The 16,047-nt window shown below is 38.7% G+C and overlaps 1 protein-coding gene across 1 annotated transcript; it reads right to left on the bottom strand.

The window, feature by feature from the left end:
* Positions 1–10,499: 10,499 nt before the first annotated feature.
* On the bottom strand, positions 10,500–14,901 carry LOC117303928 (zinc finger protein 703-like). The gene is made up of 2 exons (XM_033788393.1): positions 14,587–14,901; positions 10,500–13,344 (listed from the first exon to the last, which is right to left on the bottom strand). Exons 1-2 carry the CDS (start codon positions 14,650–14,652, stop codon positions 11,986–11,988), a joined length of 1,425 nt encoding a protein of 474 aa, XP_033644284.1. The 5' UTR covers positions 14,653–14,901; the 3' UTR covers positions 10,500–11,985.
* Positions 14,902–16,047: the final 1,146 nt, after the last annotated feature.

Below are 16,047 nucleotides of genomic sequence, written 5' to 3' on the forward strand. Positions count from 1 at the left end.
GGAATAAGACGTTTTCTAAATACGCGCATCTGTTATAAGCCCTCTACTTTCTTAATTCAATAAAGAATTAAAGCCTTAAAGGCGCTGGACACTTTTGATAATTACTCAAGATAATTGTTAGCTTCAGAACTTACTTGGTAACGAGCAATGGAGAGCAGCTAATAGTACATACATCATTCGGAGAAATGGCTCCCTCTTAAAGTAACGTAGTTTTTGAAAAAGAAGTTCATTTCTCACTCAAATATTAAAATACTTCATGCCTGAAGCCTTTTCAGGCATCTGAACGCACATAAAATTGTGCAAAAGTTTTTCTTTCACTGTTCGTCTTGCAACTTCAATGACCAATTGAGTCAAAATTTTCACGGGTTTGTTATTTTATGTTTAAGGTTGGGATACACATAAGGAGAATACTGGTCTTTGGCAATTACAAAAGGTGTCAAGTACCTTTAAATGGAGGGTTTATTTTTGTAATCACTCCCGAAAAAAAGTGTTGTTTTTGCTGTCATTAGTCATTAGTTTCTTTTGCAACTTCGATGACCAATTGAGCCCCTTTTGTCGGAGGTTTGTAATAATATGCATTTTGGTTAATGATACAACTCTTTGTCAATTACCAATCTCTGACAATAACATGATTTATGTGACCGAATAGCATAATACGATGTTGACGAAAAACAAAATGCTCGGCAGCTGTTTATGGTTTAATTGTACTTATTTATTTGATTTGTGTGAAAATTGCTGTCATTAAGTAAAACAGGCAGCATCTGTTACTTAAAGTCACTGTACATGTTTGGTAATTGTTAAAGGTCAGTGTTCACACTTGGTGTATCCCATCATAACCATAACATAAAAAGCCTGTGAAAATTTGGGCTCAATTGGTCATCGAAGTTGACAAAAATGATGAAAGAAAAACACACTCTTGTTGTACGAATTTGTGTGCTTTCAGATAGGAATAAAAGACATCTAGCTAGAAGTCTTTAATGTTTTATGAGAAATGACCTCTTTCTCAACAACTACGTTACTTTAGAGGGAGCCGTTTCGCACAATGTGTTATACTATCAACAGCTCTCCGATGCTCGTTACCAAGTCAGTTAATAAGTTGATATTTGTTTTGAGTAATTACAAAACGCTGTACCTTCCCTTTAAGCAGAGAACAACATATGTGACAGAATCAACTTTGATCGCAGACAACAACATAGAGATGAGAGAGAGACAAGAGTCACGGATGAGAATATTAATGCGAGTAAAATTCAAAGAAATATTGCATAAATACATTTTTTTGATAATGAGTATTTGATTCATTTGCATAAACATCTGCAGCCAAGCATCCGGGCTGAACTAACCTCTTTGTCATGGTAATGTTATTGGTACGTTTTCGTGGTTTTGATAATGGCCTTCATGATAAAACACTCAGCTGGAAAAAAAAAAAAAAAAAAAAATAACCAAACAAGCTTAGTCGTCTGGGGCTGAAGATGAAATACAAATGTTGGTGCCGCATCAATGACCATGAATAACTTGTTTGTTTAGGAATTAAAGGCAATGGACACTATTGGTAATTACTTAAAATAATTGTTTGGTATAAAGACTTAAATGCAGTGGACACTATTGGTAATTACTAAAAATAATTATTATCATAAAACCTTTCTTGATTACGAGCAATGGGGCGAGGTTGGTGGTATAAAACACTGTGAGAAACTGCTCCCTCTGAAGTGCCGTAGTTTTTGAGAAAGAAGTAATTTCCACGAATTTGATTTTGAGACCTCAGATTTAGAACTTGAGGTCTCGAAATCAACCATCTAAATGCACACAAATTCGTGTGACAATGGTTATTCTTCTTTCATTATTATCTCGCAAGTTTGATGACCGATTGAGCTCAATTTCATAAGGCTAGCTGCTTAAAGGGTGTATGTACTTTTTGTAGGACAAGGACACAATGTTCACAGATTTACACTAAACTTACACAGTTTGAAGACAATGATAGTAGAAAGCTTCCCTGAAAATATTACGTGCTGAGGTGCTGTAGTTTTTGGGGAAATGAGTAAAACAATGTCATGAAAATAATTCTGGTCTCATGAGACCAAAATTATTTTAAGCATTTAAAAACGTATTTTCATTACATTGTTTTACTCATTTCTCAAAAACTACAGCACCTCAGTAAGTAATATTTGAAGGGAAGCTTTCCACTATCATTATCTTCAAACCCTGTAGGTTTAATGTAAATCTATGGACATTTTGTACTAAGTACCCAAATCCTTTAAACATGAAATATTGCTCAAAAATTTTCTGCAAAGCACAAAGCAACAGGATACAAGTCAGTCAAAAATGGGACATAGTAGTTTGGTTGTTAACCTCATTCTGCTAAGCATGATTATGATGTGCTTAGCTACTTGTTGTGCTTTAAGCAGCTCTGTGCAATGGGCCCCTGGTGTTGACCTACTCGTTACATGGTATACTCACTGCAATGGAATCGTAATACAGCTGTTCAAAGCATGTCATAATCATACACATCCCACACCAGGACCCAATTTCATAGAGCTGCTTAAGCACAAAATTCTGCTTAAGCAAAACAATCCATGCTTAGTAAAATCAGAATACCGGCCCAGACTCCACTCAATTGTTATGCTAAGTAAACAGTAGCTCAACACCAGTCACAAGCAATGTATATGGCATGACGTTTTGGCCAGTAACATGTGTAAAATAAGCAAGCTATTTTCGTGCTTAACCAAATGTTTTGCTTAAGCAGCTCTAAATTGGCCCCAGAGCTTTGGCTTTACAATTAAGCATAAAATGCCATCAATATTTGTCTTGAACAACCAGAGTTACTAAACGTCTTTCCCGAACAGGTGTAATTTATCAAATGGTTTCCGTCTCTTGAAACTTCCCCTAAAATAGTACATTTTGAAACTGCAATTGGGTGTGTTTATTAATAGACGCGTCAATGTTCCGGGCGCCAATTAAATCTACACCTTTTCCTGTGAATTACATCGTCGGTTAAAACAGGTTTCAATGGCTCTGTGAAAAGGAGTTTTATTTTTAGTGTGCAATAATTGAAAACAGGTATAGGGCAATGTATATCTCACCTGGCTGTTGTTGATGCTGTACTTATGATGGGTTATTCAGTGTGTATTATTTAAAGGAACACCTTGCCTTGTATCGGTCGAGTTGGCCTTTGAAAGGCGTTTGAAACCGTTTGTTGTAACATGCATATGGTTAGACAAATGTTTTAAAAGTAAAGTATAATAATCCACACAAGTATGCCTCGAAATTGCACGGTTTGTCCAGTGTCTTTAAATATGAAAACTATGCCCACCCCTCCCCACAATGACCCAAATAACTCCTCCCCTCCCCTAACCCAATTTCTCAATGTGAAACTAATATTGTTTAAGGTGTCGCGTACAGACATGGACAAACTGCTTGACATAATCTTTCTTGTGACAGCTGGTTTGAATTACTCTCGTCTTAAGACCTTCGAGAATAAGATGGTAACCTTCATTTGGCGATTCTAAATTATATTCGTCCCCGTTCCATGGGAAATTCAAACTCTTTAATACCTTGCCATGAAAGAAAACATTTTGTTTGCTATATTGCTCATTTGGCAATTCTAAATTATATTCGTCCCCGTTGAATGGAAAATTCAAACTTTTTACCTTGCCATGAAAGAAAACATTTTGTTTGCTATATTGCTCATTTGGCGATTCTAAATTATATTCGTCCACGTTCCATGGAAAATTCAAACTCTTTACCTTGCCATGAAAGAAAACATTTTGTTTGCTATATTGCTCATTTGGCGATTCTAAATTATATTCGTCCACGTTCCATGGAAAATTCAAACTCTTTACCTTGCCATGAAAGAAAACATTTTGTTTGCTATATTGCTCATTTGGCGATTCTAAATTATATTCGTCCACGTTCCATGGAAAATTCAAACTCTTTACCTTGCCATGAAAGAAAACATTTTGTTTGCTATATTGCTCATTTGGCGATTCTAAATTATATTCGTCCCCGTTCCATGGAAAATTCAAACTCTTTAATACCTTGCCATGAAAGAAAACATTTTGTTTGCTATATTGCTCATTTGGCGATTCTAAATTATATTCGTCCCCGTTCCATGGAAAATTCAAACTCTTTACCTTGCCATGAAAGAAAACATTTTGTTTGCTATATTGCTCATTTGGCGATTCTAAATTATATTCGTCCCCGTTCCATGGAAAATTCAAACTCTTTAATACCTTGCCATGAAAGAAAACATTTTGTTTGCTATATTGCTCATTTGGCGATTCTAAATTATATTCGTCCCCGTTCCATGGAAAATTCAAACTCTTACCTTGCCATGAAAGAAAACATTTTGTTTGCTATATTGCTCATTTGGCGATTCTAAATTATATTCGTCCCCGTTCCATGGAAAATTCAAACTCTTTACCTTGCCATGAAAGAAAACATTTTGTTTGCTATATTGCTCATTTGGCGATTCTAAATTATATTCGTCCCCGTTCCATGGAAAATTCAAACTCTTACCTTGCCATGAAAGAAAACATTTTGTTTGCTATATTGCTCATTTGGCGATTCTAAATTATATTCGTCCCCGTTCCATGGAAAATTCAAACTCTTTACCTTGCCATGAAAGAAAACATTTTGTTTGCTATATTGCTCATTTGGCGATTCTAAATTATATTCGTCCCCGTTCCATGGAAAATTCAAACTCTTACCTTGCCATGAAAGAAAACATTTTGTTTGCTATATTGCTCATTTGGCGATTCTAAATTATATTCGTCCCCGTTCCATGGAAAATTCAAACTCTTACCTTGCCATGAAAGAAAACATTTTGTTTGCTATATTGCTCATTTGGCGATTCTAAATTATATTCGTCCCCGTTCCATGGAAAATTCAAACTCTTTACCTTGCCATGAAAGAAAACATTTTGTTTGCTATATTGCTCATTTGGCGATTCTAAATTATATTCGTCCCCGTTCCATGGAAAATTCAAACTCTTACCTTGCCATGAAAGAAAACATTTTGTTTGCTATATTGCTCATTTGGCGATTCTAAATTATATTCGTCCCCGTTCCATGGAAAATTCAAACTCTTTACCTTGCCATGAAAGAAAACATTTTGTTTGCTATATTGCTCATTTGGCGATTCTAAATTATATTCGTCCCCGTTCCATGGAAAATTCAAACTCTTACCTTGCCATGAAAGAAAACATTTTGTTTGCTATATTGCTCATTTGGCGATTCTAAATTATATTCGTCCCCGTTCCATGGAAAATTCAAACTCTTACCTTGCCATGAAAGAAAACATTTTGTTTGCTATATTGCTCATTTGGCGATTCTAAATTATATTCGTCCCCGTTCCATGGAAAATTCAAACTCTTACCTTGCCATGAAAGAAAACATTTTGTTTGCTATATTGCTCATTTGGCGATTCTAAATTATATTCGTCCCCGTTCCATGGAAAATTCAAACTCTTACCTTGCCATGAAAGAAAACATTTTGTTTGCTATATTGCTCATTTGGCGATTCTAAATTATATTCGTCCCCGTTCCATGGGAAATTCAAACTCTTTACCTTGCCATGAAAGAAAACATTTTGCTTTCTATATACAAAAAGTGAAAACTACTTGACTGTTTCCAGTTAAAAAGCACGAAAGTATTTTTTGTACCTCTTAATATTTGAGCCAGCAAGCAAAAAATGTACATGTTGTGTGTTGTTTGAAACCATTATTCGCACGTGTAGTATCCGTGGTGTAGCCGAACATGTGCATAAAACAACAAACCCGTGGAAATTTGGCTCATTTAAGTTGCAAGAGATTAATGAAAGAAAACCCCTTGGAATTGCAAGAGAATAATGAAAGAAAAAACAGCCTTGCTGCACAAATTTGTGTGCTTTCAGATACCTATATAAAAGGCATCAGGCCTGAGGTATTTCATTATTTGAGTGAGAAATTTCTCAAAAACTACGTTAATACTTCAGAGGGGGCGGTTTCTCACAATATTTAATACCACCAACAGTTCTACTGTATTTTCAACATGATCATGCATTTTTATACATTTTATTTTCGCGGGGCTTTTAACGTCGTATATTAATAGACGTACAAGCAAACTCGTACTAACCAAAACCTCGTATAGGAAAACGCGTAAAATAACGGGAGTCGACTGTATGTCGTTATATCAGGTTATGGGACTGGCAAAAGCACCTCTGTAATAGGAACGTCGTTATAACATGCTAGCAGAACGAGAAAAGCATAGTAGAATGGAGATTCTGTACTTCAAAATATACTCTTTATGAAGCAGAACCTCTTTACAACGATGGTTAACTGTTTAGTATTTATTTATTCATTATGTACTAGATTGTGATCGTCATAATTTAGTCATGATGACTTAAGAATGTACTCTTTATAAGCTTAAAGGCAGTGGACACTATTGGTAATTACTCAAAATAATTATTATCATAAATTCTTTATTGGTAACGAGTAATGGGAAGAGGTTGGTAAAACATTGTGAGAAACGGCTCTCGATGAATTTGATTTCGAGACCTCATGTTTAGAATTTGAGGTCCCGAAATCAAGCATCAAGCACTTCGTGTAACAAGGATGTTTTTTCTTCTTTCATTATCACCTCGCAACTTCGACGACCTATTGAGCTCAAATTTTCACAGGTTTGTTATGTTGTGCATCATGTTAAGATACACCAACTGAGAAGGCTATGTTTTTGACAATTACCAAAAGTGTCCAGTGTCTTTAACCTCTTTACAACATTGCTCTTCATGACAAGGGTTGCATGGTATTGCTTTAGATTGAAGTATATTTTCAGATAAATGTATTCTCGCAGTAACATCTTTATAACGACGGTTGACTTTATACTATTGACTTTATACTTTGTACTATTGCTCTTCATGACAAGGGTTGCATGGTATTATTGGCTATTATTTTCCCGCTTCTTTCTGGATCCTTCCCTTAATCACTTTCCCCTCTTCTTTTCTACAAATGGATATGTATTTGTTTGTACTTGTGTTTTATGCCTCTGAAGAAGGTCCGGTTTGGCTCGAAATCTAAGGCCATCTACTCATTTTTTATATTTTTTTTTTATAGAAATACTAGATTGTGCTCGTTTTAATTTGTAGTCACGAGGACTTCAAAATGTACTCTTGTAAAGCATATATTTAGAAGTACTTTCAGATTGTGATCGTCCTATAATGTATACTCGTAATAACCTCTTTATAACGACGGTTGACTTTATACTATTTTTATTATTATTATAGAAATACTAGATTGTGATCGTCTTAATTTATAGTCACGAGGACTTAAAAATGTAGTCTTGTGATCGTCCTATAATGTATACTCGTAATAACCTCTTTATAACGACGGTTTACTTTAAACTATTTTTTCGAAGTACTTGAGTGTGATCGTCATATTTAGTCACAAGAAGTGATAGACAGATAACCACTTTATCTCATGTTCCATCGTGCTACATTAATCTCGAACACCATTTATCAGAGTTTGGATCGGATGGTAGGCCTACAAACCGGGGCGGCTTCCATGCTCCAGATTTCTGGAGCAATTGAAGCAACATGCGTCACCACATTAAGGTCTGGGACCCGTCTCGTATGTCTGTCTTGCATCAAAGACTGCAGCTAGTCCATCTGACAGCCAGACCACAATTTAAAGGCAAAGTGATATACGTTTTGGGAACCGTTCGATTGTTTTAATCCTATATACATTAAAATGTAGATAATTTATGTACAATAAAACCTGGGCCTGTGCTCATATACTTCGTTTTTGAAAGGGCAAGGGCACCTATATATAGGCATGTTCTTATTGGTAAAGGACACCCAATGAGGAATCTACTCTAGAGCATTTCAAGGGCACCAAGGCATTGAGGCAATCGCAATAATCTATTGTATTGCTACCTGTCCAAACCAACCAAGTTGAGATACCATTTAGGCCTTACTGGCCTCTATATTTGTGGAAATAGACAAGCACAGATACCATTTTTGGAATTGTATTTTCAAAAACACCCAAGTCAACATGTGCATCGTCACTAGATGGGATAGCTCCAACATGTTGTATCCTATCCCTATATAAACCACACTGTAGTCCTCTATAGTTATTTGATGTTAGTAGCGACGTGTATGATGCCTACATAATTTATAGAAGCGTGCTGCACCTTTCACCATGAAACCATAACTGGCCTGTAGAAAGGGGCATCAAGGCATTTTCTCCATGGTATGGGGCACCCCGTGAGGAAATAGTAAGTTTCTACTGGAGCATTTTAAGGGCACCGAGCAAATAAATGACCAGGGGCATGGAGGCAATCGCCTTCGTTGCCTTCGTAATCAGGCCTGGGATAGCACCAAAATTTGTATCCGATCCCTATGTACTGTTGGACTCTACTCTATATTTGAATTTACTTGCGACGTGTGGGCCTATTTAGTAGCTTGCTTCAACTGCACAATTGAACCGAAATAGCTCTATGCGTGCAGTGAACATACCCTGCAAAAAACTGGGGTATTAAATTTTACACCATGTGTAATATAATATTATACACAGAAATAGATCTATATTTTACGTCTAGGGTGTTAAAAAAACACTCATTTCTGCCAAAGCAATAACATGTGTACATGGGTTTTATTTAAACACCCTTATGTTAATTTTGATTCTTTTTTAGATATCTCACTCTAAATGGGAATGATATATAAAAGTTATTCCAATTTTAATTAGGAACCAATCCATTGTAAGATTTATTACAAAAAATCCTTAGCATTTAACGTTCAAATCTAAATAATATATTGTTGAACCTAAAAAGTGCATGTACACTCCTTTGGATTTTGTTATTATTAAATCCCTCTCATATGTAGCGAGTAAAAAAGTAAAAGTTCACAGATTTACAAATAACTTACAGGGTTAACAAAAGGTAATGGTGAAAGACTTCTCTTGAAATATTATTCCATGAAATGCTTTACTTTTTGAGAAAACATTAAAACAATATTATCAATTCTCGATATCGTAAATAAAGGATTTATTTTAAACACATGTCATGACACGGCGAAACGTGCGGAAACAAGGGTGGGTTTTCCCGATAATTTCGATGACCGATTGAACCTAAACTTTCACAGGTTTGTTATTTTATATATCAGCTGTGATACACGAAGTGTGGGCCTTCCCGTTTACCGAAAGTGTCCAATGACACCCAGCTGTTACAGTGTACTGTCCTTCTGTACAAGTTTTCTCATCTTGTTTTACCGCGGTTTAATAAAAACGAACCCTGAAAATTGTTGGTTTCCTTCGCGTGTTTCAATCTATCTCTATCGAGTTCTCCCTTATCCAATGCCATCACTAAAGTCATTTACACTTTACCCCTCCCGAAACCACTCTCAATCAACCCTGTGTTGGAACCCCTCCCAAAACCGCAAAAATATCCTCACAAACTGAAGTGAAGATTGTTTTTTTGTAAGGCAACTCAAACCATTTTATCTATAAGAGGTTTGTGGTAACACCATCTAAATATATCTTTTGGGTAGTGCTATTTTGTTTAGCAATGACATGTACATGTACATGTATACATGTACAGTGTATATCCCCTATATTTGCGAGTAAATCCATGCAGGAAAAATCATCCCTAATATAGGAATACACCATTTGAGAAGCGTTGCCGCAGAAACTATTCTCAAATCCAAATTATAAATCTGAGGTTTCGAAATCAAATACGTTGAAAATTATATCTTTCTCGAAAACTGTTATTTCAGAGGGAGCCGTTTTTCGAAATGTTTTATATCATCAACAGCCCCCCATTACGTGTAACCAATTAAGGTTTTAATGCTCTGATTTTGAGAAATTAGAATTGTGTCCACTGCCTTTAAGCACATTACTTCTAGGTAAATTCTTCTCAAAAGGCTTCATATCGAAAGATGGTGTAGGCTTCTAAAGCCATATATTTTTATTGTTATGAATGTTAAGAGTGATTACCAAACGTATACCACTTCCCCTTTAACACGTATTTTTCTTGAAGTAGCCTTTACTTTTTGTGCAACCCCAGACTTGAGTCAAAATGTTTGCGCCAGCGTTTCTGTGTTGCCATTAATTTTAAGTAGGAGTGATTACCAATATACCCACCACCCCTTTAACAAATATTCTCTTGAAGTTGCTACCCTCAAATTGCTTTACCTCAGACTTGAGTCAAACACATGTGTGACGATCAGAACCCCCCCCCCCCCTATTTTTGGTAATTTCCATTCCTTATACCCCCATCCGGTAACCCGGGTCACACATGTATGTGTATCTTGGCGTATCTTGTCTTCAAAAGTAAGCTTGAAGGATTTGGGTACTTTTAGTGACATTGTTTTACTCATCTAAAAAACTACGTCATCACTTTCTTCAGGCTGTATGTGTCTTACAAAAAGTACTCATACCCTTAAACAGCTTTATGAGATTGGCCCTTAGCAAAACAAGACGTCTATGCGACATGTGCTTTACGCAATTAACAAATAAAGAAATGAGGAAACATTTTGTATCGTTTAACTTCTGTATTTTAATGGAAAACAACATGTACACACTCAACGCTGTACAACTTCACTGGGATTCACCATTTAGAAAAAACTCCAACTTTATAAAAATGTGAAGTCGTAAGTGATTTCTGTTTTACAAACAAGTAGTTATCATAAATGGTTGATATGTAAACGATGAATGAACTGTTTAATCATTACATTAACCAGTAAGTTCCTGCAAATGCCACCATAAATGAACGGGAATGAACAAAAAACAACAATTGATAATAAAAAAAGGGATCATAAATAATTTACTGTTGGTCTGAATTTTTTTAATAAATGGTGAGTAGTAACTGCGGTGTGTGTGTTGGGGGAAGCCATAAATCATCAAGACGCTACTAGCGAACCTTATCACTGCATCAGACAGCGTGCAATCTGTAACCGACTCGACAACCCAGCGTTGACGGACGAATTGCGGTAAGGCCCCCTCCAAATAAAACCTACAAGTCTTTTAAAAAAAAAACGGGTATCAAGACCCACGGAACTAAGCATCTTGCATGTTGAAAAGATGTGGGAAATTAGAAGTCTCATCGACGGAAAAGGGAAACCCATTCACTGAAGTAAACATGATTAGTGATAGGGACACAAAGTGAATAATAGCGTTGACATATCCATGCCATTGGGTTTGTACTGATTACAAAATATTCATCGATTTTCAAGAGCACCGCCTGGCCCCTCTCTGACTGTACACGGGAAATTTACTAATCACCGTTTAAGATAATACGTTAATGAAATGTGAACGAGTACAAGAAAAATCTTAAATTGAAGGAAATTCATGGTTTTGTTATACCTGATTTCTTTAATTTGAGAGAAACATCTCAACACCCGAGCGGGAAATCGGTTGCATTTGTTCCACATGAAAATTTAAAAAGATTAAACTTCATGTCGAGTTCTTTTATAAGAGAAACATGTTTTACTTCTCCCACTCCAGATAGAAAGAAAATCGGTTCGGTTCAGATGTTTAGCAATACTTCAAACTTGCACTACCAGAAATGAATATTCAAATAATCAGAGGAAATTAAAACAAAATTGTTTCAAAGGAGAAATATTTTGCAAGGTAGTGTTTTGGAAGTTCGTAAAGTTTTAACAATCATATTTCCGGACTGAATATTAATGTAAAGAAGAGTGATTCACAGTTGTTTAAAGATAGCTGCCCATCGGTTTATAGCAAGATTTGAAACTTAAACACATCCACCCTTTCAAATATTACTCTCTGAAAAAAATTACAAATAAACACTGTACAATAATTTTATGGTAAAAAATATATACACAAACTTGTATAGTAACTCTGAACTACCCGATAAACAATGCTAAATGTACTGTTAACCGTTTTTTAAAGATACAATTTCTGAGTTTTTAACGGCAACTTGCCTTCAGAGGCAGAATAGCACAAGTGTTTTTTTTCTTAGAGTTGGTTTATTGTCTTAAGAGTTTTTACTCGGTGTTTTCACTAGTGAGGAAGTCCGGCAGTTGCGAATCTTGACTTGATGTCGTGAAGAGCGTACGGGGAGTAGTAAGCACCGGTCGGTAGACCAGGCAGGGCTGCGATTGGTGATGGACTCTTGGAGTACGGGTGGTACCTGATCGCACCGACTGGGCTGAGGGGGGATGGGAAGCCTGGTTTAGGTAGTCCGAATGTACCTGCAGCAGCAGCTGCAGCGGCAGCAGCTGCCGTTGGATATTGCATGTAGTAGGCGGACAACTGAGCACTTAGCGTCGCACTGAGGGCTGCCGATGTTGGGACCTCACTGTTGGTCATGGTGTGAGTACGCAAATGTTGGAGAAGTTCCTCGCTGCTTGCGAATCTCTTCCCGCAACTTGTGGCACCCGATACCCAGTTACATACATGTCCGTGATCCTGGGATGTGGTGGTGGTTGGGTGTGGGTACAGGTACTGAGATGGGTGTGCGCTGGAGGGAACACTGCTCGGCAGGGGGTAGGGGGATAAGCTACCCGGGAGGGGTAGGGCGATAGGGAAAGGTGTGTTCAGAGCGAAAGTGTCATGTCTGCATTGTGTACATCCGGAGTGAGATGCAGTCTGGTAGTGCTGGGCGCTCTGACAGTTCGTGCAGTAGGGATCACGGCAAATGGGCATAAGGGTGGTACCACCATCGGCCGTCTTAACTCTGGCGTAAGCGGTGTAGGGCGAGGCCGTGGCTGCCAGAAGGGGGTTCACTTCGTGCTTGTGGGGAGAGTGAACGCTCATGGGGTCACGGGCCGCTACAGCAGGGTCGGGATAGTACGGCATGTGCCCTACAACTTGCGATGGACAACCACAGTGACCGGCGTGTGAAGCGGGGAGAAGACCGTGCTTGTAATGTCCTGGATAGCTGGAATGATGTAGATGTGATGGGGCGACCTGAGCGGCTTGGACGGGGGCCGTGGGCTTAGAGTTCGTGAGGGTGTCTTTATGTCCACTTTCGCTGAGTGAGGAATGCCCCATCTCGGTGCTACCCGGGGTCGATCTTGGTGTTGTGGTCGGCTCTGACTTGGCCTTCAGCAGAGGCGAGTGGGGCGAGTTGATCAGGGGCGATTTCACCTCTCTCTTTCCATCCTTCCCCTGGTAGCCGATCTTGATGACCAGGGCATCACCGTCTCTCTTGTCCGGTTGTTTGTACGGCTTGAAGCTGGACTCGGGGAGGCCGGCAACTGAGGAGGCCTTCTCCGGAGAGTGTTTCCCGGTGGGTGATTGACGGCCGATGGGGGCGAGTGCTGGCTTGACGTCGTTGCTGCTTTGAGGTGGGTCTGGCTTGCCGATGCTGCTGCAAGTCTGGGCTAACAAAGCCAAAGGACTCTTCTTTGCATCCAACTGTAGAAAAAAAAACAGAAAGAGAAATACAATAAGTATCAGAATATATTTACGATGCCCAAAATATAGCTGACATTTGGTGTTTGGTAATCCACTATGAAAGTTGGTGTATGACACAATATAGTAATGAAAGAATACACGTTTTTCACCGAGAAATTCAGTACATCGATTTGAAAAGACAGGTTTTTTTCACAGCAATGATCAAACATCGAAGCCTTGCATGTTTCACAAAATGTCCCCTTCCTTTTCCTCTCATTCATTCCAATTCAATCCGACGAAGCCCTATAATTAATTCATAACCACGACCGTCGACCGGGCTTCTCTATGCCGACTGGATTTGCATGGAAATACAATCAAATCGTGAGTAATTAACCCCCGTACAAAACGAGCTCCCACACAATACGGGATCGGTTGACAGTCGATCACGGCGGATCAGCCCGCTGTCCGTCTCGCTGTGTTTGGGATTGAACCTCGGTGAATCTGAATTTCAGAATAATTCAAACCAAATTGATGCATTTCCTCGACAGGAATTGGAATGATATTCGAGGTTTACACACCGGATATATATTCATGTAGAACTCGCCAAGTATTGTCACAAACATGGGAGATCTAAAAATGATTTCATATGGCAAATTCATAAAAACTTTGATTAACACTTCGACTTTCAAAATTGTGACAACTTGTCACAATAACTTTTTAGAATTGAATAACAAAACACTTGACATTTTGACAAGCTTGGTTGATGGTGATCGGTCACAGTGCAATGCTGAAAAACTGAACTAGCGTGGAAACGAGTAAATTTTTTTTGCTTGGTGCAAATTAAATCCCTGAAATCGCAACTCTTTGAAATTAAAACTTCCATTTACTACAAAATATTGTTTCACTGAGTGATAGGAGGGAACTGCAACCTCATTCCAGAACAAAAAAAACAACAGAAAACGAGAATAAAGTCATAAGAAAGAGAAATGTTATCGCTTTGAAATTCAGTTTATCTTTGACCTTAATTAGAAATATTTTTCGCTCTCACGTCTTCATGTTTTCGGAAGACATTGATAGCCGTCCTTCTTACAGATTAAGAACCAGACTGGCGATAAAATAATAACATAGTGTACCGAAAGCACAATTTTGTGGAAAATATTGAATGCGAAGACGGACATCCTTACATAGTCTACAGAGCTAGCTAGAGAAGAGCAAACATATTTAGAAGGATCAAATTCAAGAAAATATTTCACGAGTACATACCGTTGTTGGCAAAGGGTCCAAAGGCTGTAGATATTCCGTATGCATAAGCGGTCTTGTAGCCAACATGATGACGGTGGAAAATGTCTCCAAACCTAACGGTTACAAATATAAAACGGAGACTGTAGTAAAATACGCCTAGTAGTAGAGAACACGATGTGTAAAATGTGCACAACACGATGCTTTCCCTGTCAGTGTTGGGTAGAGAATGACGAAGAGCTAGCAGTCTGCAGGCAATCAAACATGTTCATCGTAGCTTCGTGAGTGGTTTGAAGCCGCGCAGGCCTGCCCGCTCTCTGTGTGCCGCCCCTCTAGACAACACACAAAAACACAAATTCGCCGACAACACTTCAAGTCAAACATTGAATTTACAACTGAGGATGAAGGGAATCTACCGCCGGCCAATCACAGCGTGGGCGCTGTGGCATAGCGGTCGTTGATTGGTTGAGTGGAGAGCGTAGCTGTCACTCGCTCAGAATGATTGATACCCGATAGTGTCATTTGAGAATGGCCAGCCAATCATCGGGCCCGATCTAAATGCGCTTTGGCGTACAGCCAGTCGTGCGCGCTAGACTGTAATCAATCAACTTAGTGTCAGACTTGTCAATTTTGTCTGATTCATGTCAGCTTTTTGTTGTTGATAACGTGGCTCGAGTAATTTGAAAAACGGCTTTTGAAAAGGGCAATGATTCTGGGAGATAAATCGTTCCAATAATCGCAATTACTGTGTGACAACAAAGAGCCCCGCGTCGGGGCTGAATGACATGCGGGGTATGTTCCCATCGATGGACGTGGCAACAGCGTTTTGCCAGACACGATTTGGGCGAAGGCCGGGCTGTTTTTTTTTTCTTCTTCATACAACCGGGGTTTGTTGGTTGGGGAGCAAGAGGGGCATCGACTGAGGCCCGGGCCGGTAGACTTCAAAGACTCGTACAGCGTGAGGAGATTTTTATCCCTTATCAATCAATCAATGGCAGTGCAAGCTGGGGTGTTCTAGATTGACACTTGGCTAGAGCGAGTGACAGGGGCATGCTGACTGATAGTTAACGGTCGGTCTCATCAAAGCATTTTGTGGCTTGGGAGATCTTGAGAACGTTATCGCCAGAGCGATTGTTGTGTTGGGACGGGTGCTGTACTAATGCTTTCCCGTCATGGATGTTACTAGCTTACAACATGGAGGAAGCTCACGAGTACTCACACTCGCCCACCGTTATTTTGTACAACACCCGGGTTTTACATTTCAAACCAACCGTGATCTAACCAACATGGCGGACATTGTAAAAATCACTCTTCATTATAATTTCCCGCGTTAATGTACACCCTCTCTCCTTCGCTCTCACACATTCCCTGAGACGGCGGCAAATCGCGCCTCGATCAGACGTATACTTTTCGTAAATATTATTATCGGGGTTACGGGATTTTTTTCTTCTTCTTCTCTTCTTTTCTTCCCCCTAGCCCCCGAGC

The sequence above is a fragment of the Asterias rubens genome, chromosome 20 (genome assembly GCF_902459465.1).
Source record: "Asterias rubens chromosome 20, eAstRub1.3, whole genome shotgun sequence".
Taxonomy (NCBI): domain Eukaryota; kingdom Metazoa; phylum Echinodermata; class Asteroidea; order Forcipulatida; family Asteriidae; genus Asterias; species Asterias rubens.